Here is an 18,030-nt window from a genome sequence, read left to right as displayed (position 1 = left end):
CAGCACCTCTAGAGAGAGAAACACGATTAACGTTTCAAGTCTGTATGACTTTTCTTTAGAGCTCCTGCCTCTTTCTGAACTTGCTGCACTCTGTTCTCTTGGGTCCAATCCTGACTTTGTTATTGTGGTAAAGTGGAGCACCATATACCTTTAAGAGAATGCAAGTGGACTAACCATGTGACAGCACTGACCAATCACTATACAGCATGGTAAATCTAGAGCTGGAAGCGGTTGTGGGAGCCCATGCAAGGTTTTGGTGCTCTGCCTTCTGTTACAATAAACAATCACAGTTTGTTCTTATGTCAGTCTCCATTATTGATGGCAAGCATCGACTAACAAGTGTATATGAAGGTGTGTAATTCGAGTTTACTTGACTAGTGAACTCATAGAATCAAGATATAAAAGTTATCAAACCTGCTGACAAGGGTGGTGCTATTGTTGTCTGGTGTACTGACCTTTACCTTGCAGAGGCTGAGTGCCATCTCTCAAACACTTCCTCCTAGCTCCCCCTGGACTATGATCCCACCACTGTATATCAAACCATTGTTGCCAGGACTGTCACTGACCTAACCTTCACTGGAGGTCTTCCCTCCACAGCTTCCAACCTCACAGTCCCCCAGCCCCGTATAGCCCTCTTCTACCTCCTTCCCAAAATTCACAAACAGGACTGTCCTGGTAGACCCATTGTTGCAACCAGTCCTTGTCCCGCTGGACTTATTTCTTCTTATCTTGACTTTATTTTCTCTCCCTTTGTCCAGGCTAGAAGAAAGCTACCTTTTTTGTCAGTGATATTTTATCATTCATCCCAAAACTGAAGTCAGCCCCACAGAGATTTCCCAGGGACTGTGCTCAGTGTTACTGTAAATGTATTTCTGTAGACCGTCTCTGTTTTTAGAGGCCATTTAATGTTTCACTAAAAGCCAACCATATACCACACAGGACCTTGCACGACTAGCCTGAGTATGGTACACAATGCAGACCCACACCAATCAATGAAACAGGCACATGAGACTCACTGAATACACGAGCTCTCCGACCATGCCATTCCACACTTTAGAGTCTGGATCCCTCGCTCCATATTTTCCGTCCGCCACGATTGCAAGCTTGTACTTGAAGCCGACGTGTTTGGCGATCTCTGCTGCCAACTCCACGCAGTAACCCTCGTACTTATCATTGCCCTCTAGCTGATCGTGGTTCTTCTTCAACATCACATAAGGGGGTTCCTGCAGACACAAACCACGCAGTCAACAGGGCATCACCTTGGCCTTTCAACTATTCCCAGTTCATCCAACACCATCTTTAGGGAAGGAAATCTGCCATCCTTACCCGGTCTGGTCTGCATGTGACTCCAGACCCACAGCTCTTAACTGCCCTCTGAAATGGCCTAGCAAGCCACTCAGCTCAAGGGCATTTAGGGATGGGCAACAAATGCTGGCCTTGCCAGTGACGCCCACAACCCGTGAAAAAAATAAAGGAAAAAAACACTCCCACTCCCCCAGTTTGTCCTCATATATGTAGAGCTGCTCACCTAAATGGCGTCTTTTATTTTTTGTTGTTCAAAGGATGTGGGCGTCGGTGGCTAGGCCTGCATTTATTGCCCCTCCCTAATTGCCCTTGACAAAGTGGTGGTGAGCCACCTTCTTGAACCACTGCAGTCCATGTGATGTAAACATACCCACAGCGCTGTGAGGGAAGGAGCTCCAGAATTTTGATCCAGCGACAGTGAAGGAACGGTGATATGGTTCCAATATGTTTGGTGTGGAGCCTAGACTGTGAGCCATCACTGGGGGCTTCGCAGCTATGCTCCAAGCTGTCATATGCAGGATCCAGCAGGAGTCCTGGGGTGGAGTGTCCCAACTCAGAATAATGAAATCCGGGATTTCAATGTGCAGGGATACATGAAAAAGGAGGGAGATTGGCACTAAGTTAAAATGCTCAGAGGGCTGGTGCAGACTTGATGGGCCAAATGGCCTCCTTCTACACTGTAACAATTCTGTGATTCTGTGGGATCAAATTTTCTGTGTGTGGAATGGGCCTCCACATTCACCCAGCCAGAGACTGCTACAAACCAATCCATTATTTTAAGATTAATGGGAAAGTAAGCTGTGAGCAGGATATAAAGAGGTTGTACAGAGATATAGACCAGTTAAGCAATTGGGTAAGAAGGTGGAGCATAATGTGAGGAAGTGTGAAATGATTTACTTTGGTCAGAAGAATGAAAAAAAGAACATTTTTTGAAATGGTGAGCAACTGGGAAATAGTGATATTTTAGAAGGATTTGGGAGTCTTTGTATATAAATCACTGAAAGTTAACATGCAGGTACAGCAAAAAATTAGGAAGGCAAATGGTATATTGGTCTTAATTGCAAGGAAGTTAAAGCATAAACGCAAGGAAGTATTTCTGTAATTATATAGGGCTTTGGTTTGGGGTACTGTGTACAGTTTTGGTCCCCTTACCTAAGGAATGAAGGAAGAAAGATTGATTCCTGGGATGAGGGGGCTGTCCTGTTAGGAGAGCTTGAGTAGAATGGGCCTATTCACTCTGGAGTTTAGAAGAATGAGAGACGGTCTCATTATAGCACAAAAAATTCTGAGGATATAGATCCTCAGAAATTGTTTTTCCTGCAGAGCCGAGAACTAGGAGATACAGCTTCACGATAAGAGGTTGGCCATTCAGGACTGAGGTGAGAAATTTCTTCACTCAGAGGTTGTAAATCCTTGGAATTCTCGACCCGGAGGACAATGGACGCCCAGTTCTTGTATATGCAAGGCTTAGACGGCTAGGGTTTTGGACACCAAGGAAATTAAGGGACAGAGGGATAAAATGGGAAAGTGGGGTTGAAGTAGAAGTTCAACCAAGATCTTATTGAATGGTAGAGCAGGCTGAAGGGGCTATCTGATCGATTCCTGCTCCTATCTATTTTGTTCCTGTGATTGAATTATTTGCTACCGTGTTCTCCAGTCTCCACTAACACTGAAAGTGAAACCTTTAACCTAATCCCTCATTAGACATTTCTTGTTATTTATCGAGAGTCTTTACTTTTCACAGCTTACCCTGTTTCTTTCGTTGATTCCTCCCATTGACAGAACTCATGCTACAGGGCCCAATCCTGAATGGTTTCATTCACATCAGTGGCTACAAACAAACAGTGACCAGGCCATGCTATCCTTGCTCCCAGGGTAGGTGAGGCTGGGTGTGAGGTCATGACTCCCAGGACTTGCTACAATATACCTGAGATTCCCACACCATCAATTATTTGTGTTGGTCTCAGACCTTTGTGAGGTTAGTAGAGCTGAGATATACCGCCAGGTGCTTAATTGTATTTTGTTAGAGATGGTGTTAGTCTCCAATGGAAATAAAGAGCTTGACTTTCGGCTTCTAAAACCTGTGCTTCAATTTTGATGTTGCCTAAAAGGGTTGTTAGTTCTATCCTACCATGAGAGCAATGAATTGAAACTGGAGATTTTTTGATTATTTGTTGATATGATCTTTTCAAATGGATTTCATGCTAGACTTCAGTTATTCAGCAACAGATGTGCATCTCAACCATAACAATAGTCTGCATTTATTTGGCATCTTTACACTAGTAAAACGTCCTAAGCCACTTGTCAGGAGTATTATCAAACAAAATTTGATACCAAGCCACGTAAGCAGATATTGGGACAGGTGATCATAATCTTGGCCAAAGAGGTAGGTTTTTTTAAATGCATTCACTGGATGTGGGCTTCACTGATTGGGCCAGCATTTATTGCCCATCCCTAGTTGTTCTTGAGAAGGTGGTGGTTAGCTGCCTTCTTGAACCGCTGCAGTCCATGTGGTGTAGGTACACCCACAGTGCTGTTAGGAAGGGAGTTCCAGGATTTTGATCCAGTGACAGTGAAGGAACGGCGATATATTTCCAAGTCAGGTTGGTGAGTGGCTTGAAGGGGAAATTCCAGGTGGTGGTGTTCCCATCTATCTGCTGCCCTTGTCCTTCTAGATGGCAGTGGTCATGGGTTTGGAAGGTGCTGTCTAAGGAGCCTTGGTGAATTCCTGCAATGCATCTTGTAGATGGTACACACTGCTGTTGCTGTGCATCAGTGGTGGAGGGAGTTTGTGGATCCACTGTTTGTGGATGTGGAGCCAATCAAGCGGGCTGCTTTATCCTGGACTGTGTGAAGCTTCTTGAGCATTGTGGGAGTTGCACTCATCCAGATAAGTAGAGAGTATTCCATCACACTCCTGAATTGTGCCTTATGGATGGTGGATAGGCTTTGGGGAGTCAGGAGGTGAGTTATTCACACAGGGTTCCTAGCCTCTGACCTGCTCTTGTAGCCACAGTATTTATATGGCTAGTCCAGTTCTGTTTCTGGTCAATGGTAACCCCCAGGATGTTGATAGTGGGGGATTCAGTGATGGTAATGCCATTGACCGTCAAGGGGCGATGTTAGATTCTCTATTCTTGGAGGTGGTCATTGCTTGGCACTTGTGTGGCGCAAATGTTACTTGCCGCTTGTCAACCCAAGCCTGGATTTGTCCAGGTCTTGCTGCATTTGGACATGGACTGATTCAGGATCTGAGGATTGCAAATGGTGCTGAACATTGTGCAAACATCAGTGAACATCTCACTTCTGACCTTGCGATGGAAGGAAGGTCATTGATGAAGCAGCTGAAGGTGGTTGGGCTGAGGATACCACCCTGAGGAACTCCTGCAGTGATGTCTCGGAGCTGAGATGACTGACATCCAATAACCACAACCATATTCCTTTGTGCTAGGTATGACTCCAACCAGTGGAGAGCTTTCCCCCTGACTCCAGTTTTGCTAGGGCCCCTTGATGCCACACTTGGTCAAATGATGCGGCCTTGATATCAAGGGCAGTCACTCTCACCGCACCTCGGGAGTTCAGCTCTTTTGTCCATTTTTGAACCAAGGCTGTAATGAGGTCAGGAGCTGAGTGGCCCTGGAGGATCCCAAACTGGACGTTGTCAATGAGCAGGTTATTGCTAAGCAAGTGCTGCTTGATAGCACTGTTGATGACCCCTTCCATTACCTTACTGATGATGGAGAGTAGGCTGATGGGGCGGTAATTGGCCAGGTTGGATTTATCCTGCTTTTTGTGTGCAGGACATAGTTGGGCAATTTTCCACATAGCCGAGTAGATGCCTGTATTGTAGCTGTATTCGAACAGCTTGACTAGGGGCACGGCAAGTTCTGGAGCACAAGTCTTCAGTGCTATTGCTGGAATATTGTCAGGGCCCATAGCCTTTGCAGTATCCAGTACCTTCAGCTGTTTCTTGACATAACGTGGAATGAATCGAATTGGCTGAAGGCTGGCATCTGTGATGCTGGGGACCTCCAGAGGAGGCGGAGATGGAATCTGCACTTCTGGCTGAAGGTTGTGGCAAATGTGCCTTATCTTTTGCACTGATGTGCTGGGCGCCCCCATCAATGAGGATGGGGATATTGAGTTGTTTAATTATCCACCACCATTCACGACTGGATGTAGCAGGACTGCAGAGGAGCATCTTAAATGTGGAGAGAGAGGTAGAGAGGTGGAGGGCCAAGGGTGGTGCGACGAAAATGGGAAACGTGGAAGAGGCCAGAACTGGAGAAGTGCAGATGCTTACAGAGATATGGAGGGGTAAGGTCATGGAGGGATTTGAAAACAAGGACGAGAATATTAAAATCTTGCAAGGCATTGTCGGACAAGAACCAATATACGTCAGCAAGTTGTAAGGCTGTTAGCTGTCTCACTAAGAGGTTTGGAGGCTTGTGTGATTGAAAATAAACTATTTATTGTTAACACACAGATATATACATATCTCCAAGGTACAGCTCTGTCTAGATGCTATGTTAATGCCTACTTCTCACAGACTCTCGCTACACAAAGTCTACCCCCATGTAACTCTCTACGTTATAATCTGGGCAGTACTGTTTCCCCAGTCCCACATTAACCCTTACCGAACACACACGCGAGGAGTTCAGTTTTCATTAAACTGGGTGCAAATAGCAGCTTCTACCAACTCTCACTACAGGAACAGTCCAAACTGCTAAAAACATTCATTGCACCCTTCGGCCAGTACTGCTTCTATTGCCGACCAAATGGGATTGCTTCTGCACCCGAGACCTTTCAACATACTATGTCTGGCGTTTTGGAAGGGTTGGATGGAATCATCTGCCATATATATAGTGTGATGCTGAGTATAATCATATGGCAATGAGTGATGTAGGTCATGATGTAACAGTGAGATCAGCAGTCATGTGCTAGATATTCAGGAGAATGTCAGCCTCAGGGAGATCACTGACAGTTGTAAAAAAACATTAAAAATAGAGAAAAAAAATCCTTAATATGTCCCCCTCATGTGACATTGTCACATGAGACGGGACATGTCCATAATTAACACTAAAACTTTATTCAACTTTTTAAATCCCTACATGAAACGTCATCCCATGTCATTTTACACATCGGCGAGCGGGCCCCGGTTCCTGCTCGCCGATGGCAAAATTCAGCCCACAGTGTTAATGAACTTGTCCAAGCAAGGGGGCGATGGGTGAATGGGTCTTGGTGTGCGTTAGGATGCAGGAAGCAGAGTTTTGGATGAGTTAAATGTTACAGAGGGTGTAAGGCGGCAGGGATTCAATGGTTGGCAGAAACCTCATGGGATAACACTTCCATCTGAGATCTATCTCACGAATACTGTCTGATCCTCCGTCACTCCTCTTACCTGTCGCATAGCCTGTAGTCAGGTGGCCCACCTCAGTGCTGTGCTAGTGGTGCTAACTTTATGTTTTAGGACTGAACCATGTGCCGGAGTCAAGTGCTCTTAAATGGAGAATTTTAAATGATAAAAGGAGTTGATAGGGTCAACACAGAGAAACTACTTCCTCCGATGTGGAGAATCCAGGACAAGGGGAGAGAGCCTTAAAATTAGAGTCAGGACATGCAGCAATGATGCAGGAAGCACTTCTTCACACAAAGTTCAGAGGAAAACTGGAGATCTCTCCCTCAAAAAGCTGTGGATGCTGGGGATCAACTGAAAATGTTAAATCCGAGATTTACAGATGTTTGAAATGATAGCATTAAATGCTGGAAATACTTAGCAAGTCTGACAGTATCTATGGAGAGAGAGAGAGAGAGAGAGAAAGAGACAGAGAGAGTGAGAGAGTGAGAGAGTTAATATTTCAGGTCAATGACTTTTCAGAAGAACCCATCTGAAACCTTAACTGTTTGTCTCTCTCCACAGATGCTGCCCGAACTGTTGAGTATTTCCAGCATTTTCAGTTTTTAACCTTCAGATTTCCAGTATCTGCAGTATTTTGCTATTGTTATGATAGATTTTTGTTGGGTAAGGATATTGAGGGTTACAGAACCAAGGCAGGTAAATGGAGTTAGGATACAGATCAGCCATGGGCTCCATGAATGGCAGAACAGACTCAAGTAGCTGAATGGTTTCCTCCTGTTACTATGATCCTCAAAACCTTTGAGAGCTCCCTGCCCTTCAGAGAGCTTGCAACATGTATTGATTGTGTAAATACCTCATGAGGGTACCATAGGAATGAGGGGAGGACATTCAGCCCCTTGAGCCTGTTCTGTTATTGAACGAGATCATGGCTGGTCTCCATCTTATTTCTATCCACCTGTCTTGGCTCTATTTTTGAAAATGTGTGAAGTTGTTTTCATTCCAGTGTTCAGGTCACTCAGGAAGCCAGTGAAGAATAACACTCAGAGCTGTAACACTTACTAAGATTGTTGTCACAAAATATGTCCGATTCTGGATGCCACTGGTGTCGTTGCCAATGTGATGGTCCCCTGTTGTTGCGACAAACTTGTCATCTTCATTCCAATAACCAATCTGTAAGATGTAGTATTAATAGAAAGGGTAATGTGACCGGGAAGTAATGTGATTTGAGATTGGCTCATCATTATTCTGTGACACATAGCACTAAACTAATATTGCCACAAAACAGGAATAGGGACAGTCAACAAACCTATCACCTTATACCCACTTGTCAAAATATCCATCAGACCAGTTGCTCAACTCACCTTATCCCCACAAACCCAGCTATTCACTTTCACCCCATATCCCTCAACCTAACTTTCTCCACATATTCCTCAGCCTCATCTACCCACCTCACCATATCCCACAAAGCCACCTACCCATCTCACCACATAACTCAACCCCACCTATTCACCTTCACCCCATATCCCACAACCAAACCTGCTCCACATAAACCTTAACCCCATCTATCCACTTCACCATATCTCTCCAACCCACCTACCCATCTCTCACTCATATCTTCCAACCCAAACTATATACTTTTGGGGTACTTGTGGACATTTGAATAATGTTTGTGGGCTTAAGGTGGTTTGACATTTACGCGTAGTTGGCGGGGGTTACGTATGGTTGGTGGGGGTATGCGTGGTTGGGGGGTATGCTTGGTTGGAGGGTATGTGTGGTTGTTGGGTACACATGGTTAGGGAGCATGTGTGGTGGGGGGTACGCATAGTTGGGGGGCATGCATGGGAAAGTATGCATGGTTGTGGGGGAGTACATGTGGTTGTGAGGGAGTATGCATGGTTGGTGGAATATGTGTGGTTGGAGGGGTAGGCACGGATGGGGGGAGTACATGTGGTGGGAGGGTAGGCATGGTTGGGGGGAGTACGTGTGATGAGAGGGTAGGCATGGTTGGGGGGAGTACGTGTGATGAGAGGGTAGGCACGGATGGGGGGAGTACGTGTGGTGGGAGGGTAGGCATGGTTGGGGGGAAGTACGTGTGATGAGAGGGTAGGCATGGTTGGGTGGTATGCATAGTTGGGGAGGTACGCGTGGTTGGGGAATATGCTTGGTTGGGGGTAGGCATGGTTGGGGGAGCACGTGTGGTTGGGGGGATATGCGTGGTTGGGGGGGTACGCGTGGTTGAAGGGTACGCATAGTTGGGGGATATGCATGGTTGGGGGAGTACTCGTAGTTGGGGAGGGTAGGCATGGTTGGGGAGGTATGCGTGATTGGGGAGTACACCTGATTGGAGGTTAGATGTGGTTGGGGGGGTATACAGGGCTGGGGGTGGAATGCGTGGTTGGGGGAGTGTGCGTGGTTGAGGGGTACACGTGGTTGGGGGGTATCCGTGGTTGGGCAGGGTAGTTTGTGTAGTTTGAGGAGCTACAGTGCATTAGGAATTTACCTTTCTAATTCCATCACTTTTCAGCTCCAACACGTTGACCGTGTAGTTGGTCCGATGTCCATATTCATTAAATTGAATGTTCCCAGTCAGCCCGTCACTACGAACCTGGAGTGCAGTCAAACACAAAACAAATCTTATCATGAACAGGGAGCTTTACTCTGTAACTAACCCATGCTGTATGTGTCCTGGAAGTGTTTGATGGGACAGTGTACAGGGAATTTTATTCTATAAGTAATCTCACGTTGTATCTACCGTGGGAGTGTTTGGTGGGACAGTATAGAGGGAGCTTTAGTTTGTGTCTAACCCCGTGATGTACCTGCCCTGGGAGTATTTGATGGGGACAGTGTAGAGGGAGCTTTATTCTGTATCTAACCCCGTGCTGTACCTGTCCGGGGAGTGTTTGATGGGGACAGTGTAGAGGGAGATTTACTCTGTATCTAACCCCATGCTGTACATGTCCTGGGAGTGTTTGATGGGAACAGTGTAGAGGGAGCTTTACTCTCTATCTAACCCTGTGCTGTACCTGTCCTGAGAGTGTTTGATGAGGACAGTGTAGAGGGAGCTTTACTTTGTGTCTAACCCTATGCTGTACCTGCTCTGGGAGTATTTGATGCGACAGTGTCGAGGGATCCCCAGAAGTGCTCGGTCGCAGTGCAGTACCTGCTGTAAAGCTCGTTGAATGTCTATCCCTTGACCCCAAGGTACAGCCGGGTTTGCCAAACAATCTCCTGCGTTGCCTCTCCGTGAAATGTCAATCCGTGTCTTGCGTAGATACTTGAAGGCTTCCGAAAGCACGAGTACTCCGTCAAAGGTCATGGCTGATGTGTACTGCAGGAAGGGAAAGGGACATGGAGTGAGAATTAGCTCCTGTCTGAGAACTGGGACTCGAGAATCCGGAGAGTGCTCTGCTGAGGTATCACAGTGCAAGCGAGAGGTTGACAGGGCGTGAACAGTGAACTGTTGAAATCTTCAATTGCCTGAAAGGCTCACTCTATCGTCAGGAGTTTATTCTGACAGTGCTGCATGGTGCCAGAGGTGTCAGGCTCTCTCTGAACACCATGGTTCCTGGCAGCAGCTGTCAGTGGGCAGGACGCACTGAGCTACGAACTTACACACAATTAGAAATCACTGCAGGACCCAGAAATGATTTAACTAAAGAGACATCCTCCACCAACTCCCCTGTCCCATTAAAAAACCCACCCGGAGTCACTGGCCAGCAATTGGAATTGGCCCCAGAAGGGGAGCCACACTCTATATCTAGTTCTGGGTTTTCCACCTCATCCTTGACTCCGAGGCCTTCCTCCTACCATCCTTCAGTTCAACTTCCTTCACTAGGAAGAGTGTTTCCCCATCCCCTTTCCAATAACACTGACAGTAGATTGTGGGCCCGGCACACCTTGCACTGAGAATGCCGCTGAAATACTCAGCCAGGATCACTTTGGAATTCTCTACCCCAGAGCCCTGTGAACGCTCAGTCATTGAGCATGTTCAAGACTGAGACTGACAGGTCTTTACACTGTCGGGTAGGGAATCAAGAGGTGTAGGGTTTGGGCAAGAAGTGAGGGAACAAGTTTGGCTGTATGGCTGAGTATTGCACAAATGCATTTTCTAATTCCATCACTTATCAGCTCCAACACATTGACAATGGTTCAATGTGCATATTCGTTAAATTTCCTCTGTCTCCTCTCTAGTGCGATCACATCCTTCCCAGAATGCAGTGGCCAGAACTGTGCGCAGTACACCAGCAGTGGACTAATCAGTGCTTTATATATTATATTCCCATAACCTGTCTGTTCTAATGTCCTATGCCTTGGTTAATAAAGGAAAATATCCCATATGCCCTGTAAACCACCTTATCACCTGTCCTGCTACCTGCATCTTAGTGAATTGTGCACTAGACTGGAGGGGCCAAATGCCCTGTGCCTGCTCCTATTTCCATGTTCTTATTATCAGTCGCTCTGAGTCTCGACCACATTATTCTCACTCAGTATGGGTGACGCAGTGACTTCGTGTTCATGAGGAAAGAAGAATGAATATTGGATGACAGAGTGAGCTGTAGCGTGCTAAAACCTCCTACCTTCAGTTTATGTCCCTCAACTCCCTGATACTCTTTGCCATCCAGTTTCTTCCAACGCTGCAGGAATTTTGATACTTGAGCACTGTCAGGCCGCACGATCTGAAAGCCTGTCACATTCGCCCCTGCATACTGGAACTTATCCAGATCCATGTCCAATAAACCCTTCATACAAATCAAACATAAAGAAGCATATTACCGGCATGTGCCACAGACAGCCTGGCTCTGTTCAATGCTTAAAAGCAACTGAGCTGGGACTCAGGGCTGGTCTGTCACTGACTGAGCTGGGATTCAGGGCTGGTCACTCACTGACTGAGCTGGGATTCAGGGCTGGTCTCTCACTGACTGAGCTGGGATTCAGGGCTGGTCTCTCACTGACTGAGCTGGGATTCAGGGCTGGTCACTCACTGACTGAGCTGGGATTCAGGGCTGGTCTCTCACTGACTGAGCTGGGATTCAGGGCTGGTCTCTCTGACTGAGCTGGGATTCAGGGCTGGTCTCCCACTGACTGAGCTGGGATTCAGGGCTGGTCTCTCGCTGACTGAGCTGGGATTCAGGGCTGGTCTCTCACTGACTGAGCTGGGATTCAGGGCTGGGATTCAGGGCTGATCTCTCACTGACTGAGCTGGGATTCAGGGCTGGGATTCAGGGCTGGTCTCTCACTGACTGAGCTGGGATTCAGGGTTGGTCTCTCACTGACTGAGCTGGGATTCAGGGCTGGTCTCTCACTGACTGAGCTGGGATTCAGGGCTGGTCTCTCACTGACCGAGCTGGGATTCAGGGCTGGTCTCTCACTGACTGAGCTGGGATTCAGGGCTGGTCTCTCTGACTGAGCTGGGATTCAGGGCTGGTCTCTCTCTGACTGAGCTGGGATTCAGGGCTGGTCTCTCACTCACTGAGCTGGGATTCAGGGCTGGTCTCTCACTGACTGAGCTGGGATTCAGGGCTGGTCTCTCACTGACTGAGCTGGGATTCAGGGTTGGTCTCTCACTGACTGAGCTGGGATTCAGGGCTGGTCTCTCACTGACTGAGCTGGGATTCAGGGCTGGTCTCTCACTGACCGAGCTGGGATTCAGGGCTGGTCTCTCACTGACTGAGCTGGGATTCAGGGCTGGTCTCTCTGACTGAGCTGGGATTCAGGGCTGGTCTCTCTCTGACTGAGCTGGGATTCAGGGCTGGTCTCTCACTCACTGAGCTGGGATTCAGGGCTGGTCTCTCACTGACTGAACTGCGATTCAGGGCTGGTCTCTCACTCACTGAGCTGGGATTCAGGGCTGGTCTCTCACTGACTGAGCTGGGATTCAGGGCTGGTCTCTCACTGACTGAGCTCGGATTCAGGGCTGGTCTCTCACTCACTGAGTTGGGATTCAGGGCTGGTCTCTCACTGACTGAGCTGGGATTCAGGGTTGGTCTCTCACTGAGCTGGGATTCAGGGCTGGTCTCTCTGACTGAGCTGGGATTCAGGGCTGGTCTCTCACTGACTGAGCTGGGATTCAGGGCTGGTCTCTCGCTGACTGAGCTGGGATTCAGGGCTGGTCTCTCAATGAGCTGGGATTCAGGGCTGATCTCTCACTGACTGAGCTGGGATTCAGGGCTGGTCTCTCGCTGACTGAGCTGGGATTCAGGGCTGGTCTCTCAATGAGCTGGGATTCAGGGCTGGTCTCTCACTGACTGAGCTGGGATTCAGGGCTGGTCTCTCACTGACTGAGCTGGGATTCAGGGCTGGGATTCAGGGCTGGTCTCTCACTGACTGAGCTGGGATTCAGGGCTGGGATTCAGGGCTGGTCTCTCACTGACTGAGCTGGGATTCAGGGCTGGTCTCTCACTCACTGAGCTGGGATTCAGGGCTGGTCTCTCACTGACCGAGCTGGGATTCAGGGCTGGTCTCTCACTGACTGAGCTGGGATTCAGGGCTGGTCTCTCTGACTGAGCTGGGATTCAGGGCTGGTCTCTCTCTGACTGAGCTGGGATTCAGGGCTGGTCTCTCACTCACTGAGCTGGGATTCAGGGCTGGTCTCTCACTGACTGAGCTGGGATTCAGGGCTGGTCTCTCGCTGACTGAGCTGGGATTCAGGGCTGGTCTCTCACTGACTGAGCTGGGATTCAGGGCTGGTCTCTCACTGACTGAGCTGGGATTCAGGGCTGGTCTCTCACTCACTGAGCTGGGATTCAGGGCTGGTCTCTCTGACTGAGCTGGGATTCAGGGCTGGTCTCTCACTGACTGAGCTGGGATTCAGGGCTGGTCTCTCACTGACTGAGCTGGGATTCAGGGCTGGTCTCTCGCTGACTCAGCTGGGATTCAGGGCTGGTCTCTCACTGACTGAGCTGGAATTCAGGGCTGGTCTCTCTCTGACTGAGCTGGGATTCAGGGCTGGTCTCTCACTGACTGAGCTGGAATTCAGGGCTGGTCTCTCTCTGACTGAGCTGGGATTCAGGGCTGGTCTCTCACTGACTGAGCTGGGATTCAGGGCTGGTCTCTCTCTGACTGAGCTGGGATTCAGGGCTGGTCTCTCACTGACTGAGCTGGGATTCAGGGCTGGTCTCTCTCTGACTGAGCAGCGATTCAGGGCTGGTCTCTCACTGACTGAGCTGGGATTCAGGGCTGGTCTCTCTCTGACTGAGCTGGGATTCAGGGCTGGTCTCTCACTGACTGAGCTGCGATTCAGGGCTGGTCTTTCACTCACTGAGCTGGGATTCAGGGCTGGTCTCTCACTGACTGAGCTGGGATTCAGGGCTGGTCTCTCACTCACTGAGCTGGGATTAAGGGCTGGTCTCTCGCTGACTGAGCTGGGATTCAGGGCTGGTCTCTCGCTGACTGAGCTGGGATTCAGGGCTGATCTCTCACTGACTGAGCTGGGATTGAGGGCTCGTCTCTCGCTGAGTGAGCTAGGAATCAGGGCTGATCTCTCACTGACTGAGCTGGGATTCAGGGCTGGTCACTTGCTGACTGAGCTGGGATTCAGGGCTGGTCTCTCACTGACTGAGCTGGGATTCAGGTCCGGTTTCTTGCTGACTGAGCTGGGATTCAGGGCTGGTCTCTCACTCACTGAGCTGGGATTCAGGGCTGGTCACTTGCTGACTGAGCTGGGATTCAGGGCTGGTCACTCACTGACTGAGCTGGGATTCAGGGCTGGTCACCTATTGACTGAGCTGGGATTCAGGGCTGGTCACTCACTGACTGAGCTTGGATTCAGGGCTGGTCTCTCACTGACTGAGCTGGGATTCAGGCTGTTCTCTCGCTGACTGAGCTGGGATTACTGAATTTCTCTCTAACCCTTCTGCCAATTACTTTAAATCTCTCCCTTTTGTTTATTCACCTCTCTGCTCAGAGAAATTGGTCCCTCCTATCCACTTTATCTCGGTTTCTCATAATTTTGTACACTTCAATGAATTCTCCCCCGCAGAATCCTTTGTTCCAAAGAAAATAACCTCAACCTATACAATCTTTCATTCGGTATGATACTGTATTCCTGGCAATATCATCTTAAATTTCCTCTGTTCCCTCTCTCATGCGATCACGTCCTTCCCATAATGCAGTGACCGGAACTGTGTACAGTACACCAGCTGTGGTCTAAAGTGTGTTTTATATTTCACTCCCATAACCTGCCTGCACTTATGTTCTATGCCTCAGTTAATAAAGGGACATATCCAGAATGCCTTGTTAACAACCTTATCACCTGTCCTGCTATCTTCAGGGATTTGTGAACATGACACTCCGAGGTCCCTATGTTCCTCTACACTTCACAGTATCCTACCATTTATTGGTATTCCCTTGCCTTGTTTGCCCTCCCTGAATGCATTATTTCATGCTTCTCCAGATTGAATTCCATTTGTCTTTTTCTGCCCGCTTGACCAGTCCATTGATATCTTCCTGCTGTCAACAGCTCTCTTCCTCACCATCAACCACATGGCCAATTTCTGCATTACCTGCAAACTTCTTAATCACTCCCCCTACATTTCAGTCTAAACCATTGACATGAAAAGCAAGGGGCCCAGTACTCATAAACTCTCATAAACTCCAGTGGAAACAGCCTTCCAGTCAGAAAAACACTTGTTGACCATTACCCCTTTGCTTCATACCACTGAACCAATTTTGGATCCAGCTTGTTACTTGCCCTTGAATCCCATTGACTCTTTTCTTTCCTGACCAGGTTGCCAGGTGGGACTTCGTCAAAAGCCTTGCTAAAATCCCCATCAAATGCGCTACCCTCATTACCTCCTCAAAAAATTCAATCAGATTAGTCAGGCACCACCATCCCTTAACAAATCAATGCTGGTTAATCCCTGCCTTTCTAAATGACGATTTATGTCTTTCAGAAATTTTCCAATAATTTGCCTACTGCTGACGATAGGCTGACTGGTCTGTGATTACTCGGATCATCCCTTTCTCCCTCTTTGAACAACGATGCAACATTAGCATTTCTGTGGTAAGGCTGTGTTGTAAACCTACCAGGCTTGCAAAGATGTACTGATATCCTCGGATGTGCTTTCCGATGTTTATGATCTGTAAAATACAGAAAGTGCAACACGTTCTGTTACTAGTGTAGAAGCCAGCTCAAGGCTTGCCCTATGTGATGGGTGCAAAAATATTAACAATCACAGCAGGAGAGTGACCCAGATGGCAAGCTCCTTAATCCCGGAACCCTGATCTCAGAACTCCCTCCATCCCCGAAGAATGTGCACCTTTCGAGAAGCGGTGGTGATTCGGAGGAAATCTTCCACAGAATTAGACAGCTCCAAGAATGGGGGCTGGATGGAATGAGCTGAAATAATTCTTTCTTTCTTTTAATTCATTTATGGAATGTGGCATCGCTGACTAGACCAGCATTTATTGCCGATTCCTAATTGCCCTCGTTCAGAGGGCATTTTTAAGAGTCAACCACATTGCTGTGGGTCTGGAGACACATGTAGGCTAGACCAGGTAAGGACAGCAGATTTCCTTCCCTAAAGGACATAATGAACCAAGGGGGTTTTTACAACAATTGATGATAGCTTCATGGTCACCATTACTGAAGCTAGCTTTCAATTCTAGATTTAGCTAATTGAATTTAAATTCCGCCAGCTGCCATGTTGGAATTTGAACCCATGTCTCCAGTGCATTAATCTAAGTCTCTGGATTACTAGTCCAGTGATACTACCACTGCACCACCATCTCCCCCCGAGAGCTTCTGAAAGTGAGTACTTCACAACTGGTAGGATTCTTCCATATATTTGCTGCTCCAGGCTCCACATTCCAACCATGGGGCACTGTTGGCCACTGTTTTATACCCACCCCTCCCATTGCCACCTCCATCCCCTCACCCGGTTGATCTCCCCTCTCTTTCACCAATCACCCCTCCCCATCGCTTAATTGTTCCTCCTCTGATTGCCCTCTTTTCCGATTGCCTCCCCCCTCTCTCAGTTGCCCGGTGTCTGTCCCATGCCCGCCCAGTGCATATGCCCAGTGTCACCTGATTCATGATGGTGCTGAGTTTATCGGCCTCGCAGTCAATGATGACGTGCCGATCCTTTCTCTTGTCCAGATCTTTGAAGAGCATCCGATAACCTTCTTCAGTGGTGGTCTCAACACTGACTGCCGTCACCTGCCAGTTCTTCTCTGCAGCCGTGTCCAGCACTTTCTGTAGGACGGACAATCCTGAATAGGAACAATAGACATCAATGTTCAGCAAAGACTCTGCCGTCAAGCACAAGAACATTCGTCTGAGCTTTTAACACTCTCCTCTCCACCAGGTCTCTGGTACTGAGAGATCTTTGTTAAACTTCAAAGCCTTTCTTTTTTGAGTCAATTGTGTTCTCCCCTGAGTACAGGTGAGAAAAATTAATTAATTGTCACTTGGAAGTACATGGGATAATAAAGACGTTAAAGGAAAATTGTGTTTGACGAACTTCATTGAGTTCTTCGATGAAGTAATGGAGAGAGTTGATGAGGGCAGTGCAGTTAGTATTGTGCATGTGGACTTTTAAAATGTGCTTGATAAAGTACCACATAATTGACTTTCTAAAAAAGCTCTGAGGATTAAAGGGACAGTGAAAGCTGGGACATGAAATTGGCTAAGAGACAGGAAACAGAGAGTAGCAGTGAACAGTTGTTTTACGGACTGGAGGGAAGGATGCAATGGTGTTCCCCAGGGGTCAGTATTGGGACTTCTGCTCTTTTTAATATATATATTTATTGACAGAATGGGGATACAGGAAATAATATTAAGTTTGCAGATGAAATGTAAACTCAGAAGTGTAGTAAACATTCAGGAGGAAAGTAACACACTTCAGTGGGACATAGGCCGGTGAATGGACAGACACAAGGCAGATAAAATCTATTTCAGAGAAGTGTGAAGTTAAAAATTTTGGTCAGAAGAATGAGGAGAGGCAATATAAATTAAATGGTACAACTTTAAAGGGGGTGCAGGCACAGAGAGAGACTTGGGGATGTACGTACACCAATCTCTGAAAGTGTCAGGACAAGCTGAGAGGGCTGTTAAAAAATTTCTACTTGGTTCATCATAAAAACATTCAATCATAGGATCATACAGCATGGCAGAAGGACATTGTGTCTGGAGAAGAAGAGTCATATTAGACTCGAAATGTTAACTCCGTTTCTCTCTCCAGAGATGTTGCCAGACCTGCCGAATTTTTCCAGCATTTTCTGTTTTATTTCAGATTTCCAGCATCCGCAGTATTTTTCTTTTATCTTAGTGTCTGTAACATCTCTTTAAGAGCTGTCCAATTACTCCCACTCCCCTGTAATTTCCTCATCACCCTGCAAATGTTTCCTTTGTAGTCAGACACGACGTA

At 47.5% G+C, this 18,030-nt stretch overlaps 1 protein-coding gene across 1 annotated transcript in view; it reads right to left on the bottom strand.

Moving 5' to 3' along the window:
• The window catches only part of LOC121280876 (glutamate receptor 1-like), a 240,228-nt gene that overhangs the window by 109,075 nt on the left and 113,123 nt on the right, over positions 1-18,030 (bottom strand). The window contains exons 4-10 of the mRNA XM_041193199.1: positions 16,689-16,873; positions 15,689-15,742; positions 11,242-11,403; positions 9,825-9,992; positions 9,165-9,269; positions 7,724-7,834; positions 1,017-1,223 (exon numbers count right to left, since the gene is read on the bottom strand). Of these exons, the coding sequence (XP_041049133.1) occupies positions 1,017-1,223; positions 7,724-7,834; positions 9,165-9,269; positions 9,825-9,992; positions 11,242-11,403; positions 15,689-15,742; positions 16,689-16,873 (992 nt within the window). The remainder of the gene's footprint in view (positions 1-1,016; positions 1,224-7,723; positions 7,835-9,164; positions 9,270-9,824; positions 9,993-11,241; positions 11,404-15,688; positions 15,743-16,688; positions 16,874-18,030) is intronic.

The sequence above is a fragment of the Carcharodon carcharias genome, chromosome 8 (assembly GCF_017639515.1).
Source record: "Carcharodon carcharias isolate sCarCar2 chromosome 8, sCarCar2.pri, whole genome shotgun sequence".
NCBI lineage: Eukaryota > Metazoa > Chordata > Chondrichthyes > Lamniformes > Lamnidae > Carcharodon > Carcharodon carcharias.
The sequence above is the reverse complement of the archived record's forward strand: the minus strand, read 5'-3'. Positions and strand labels throughout refer to the sequence as shown.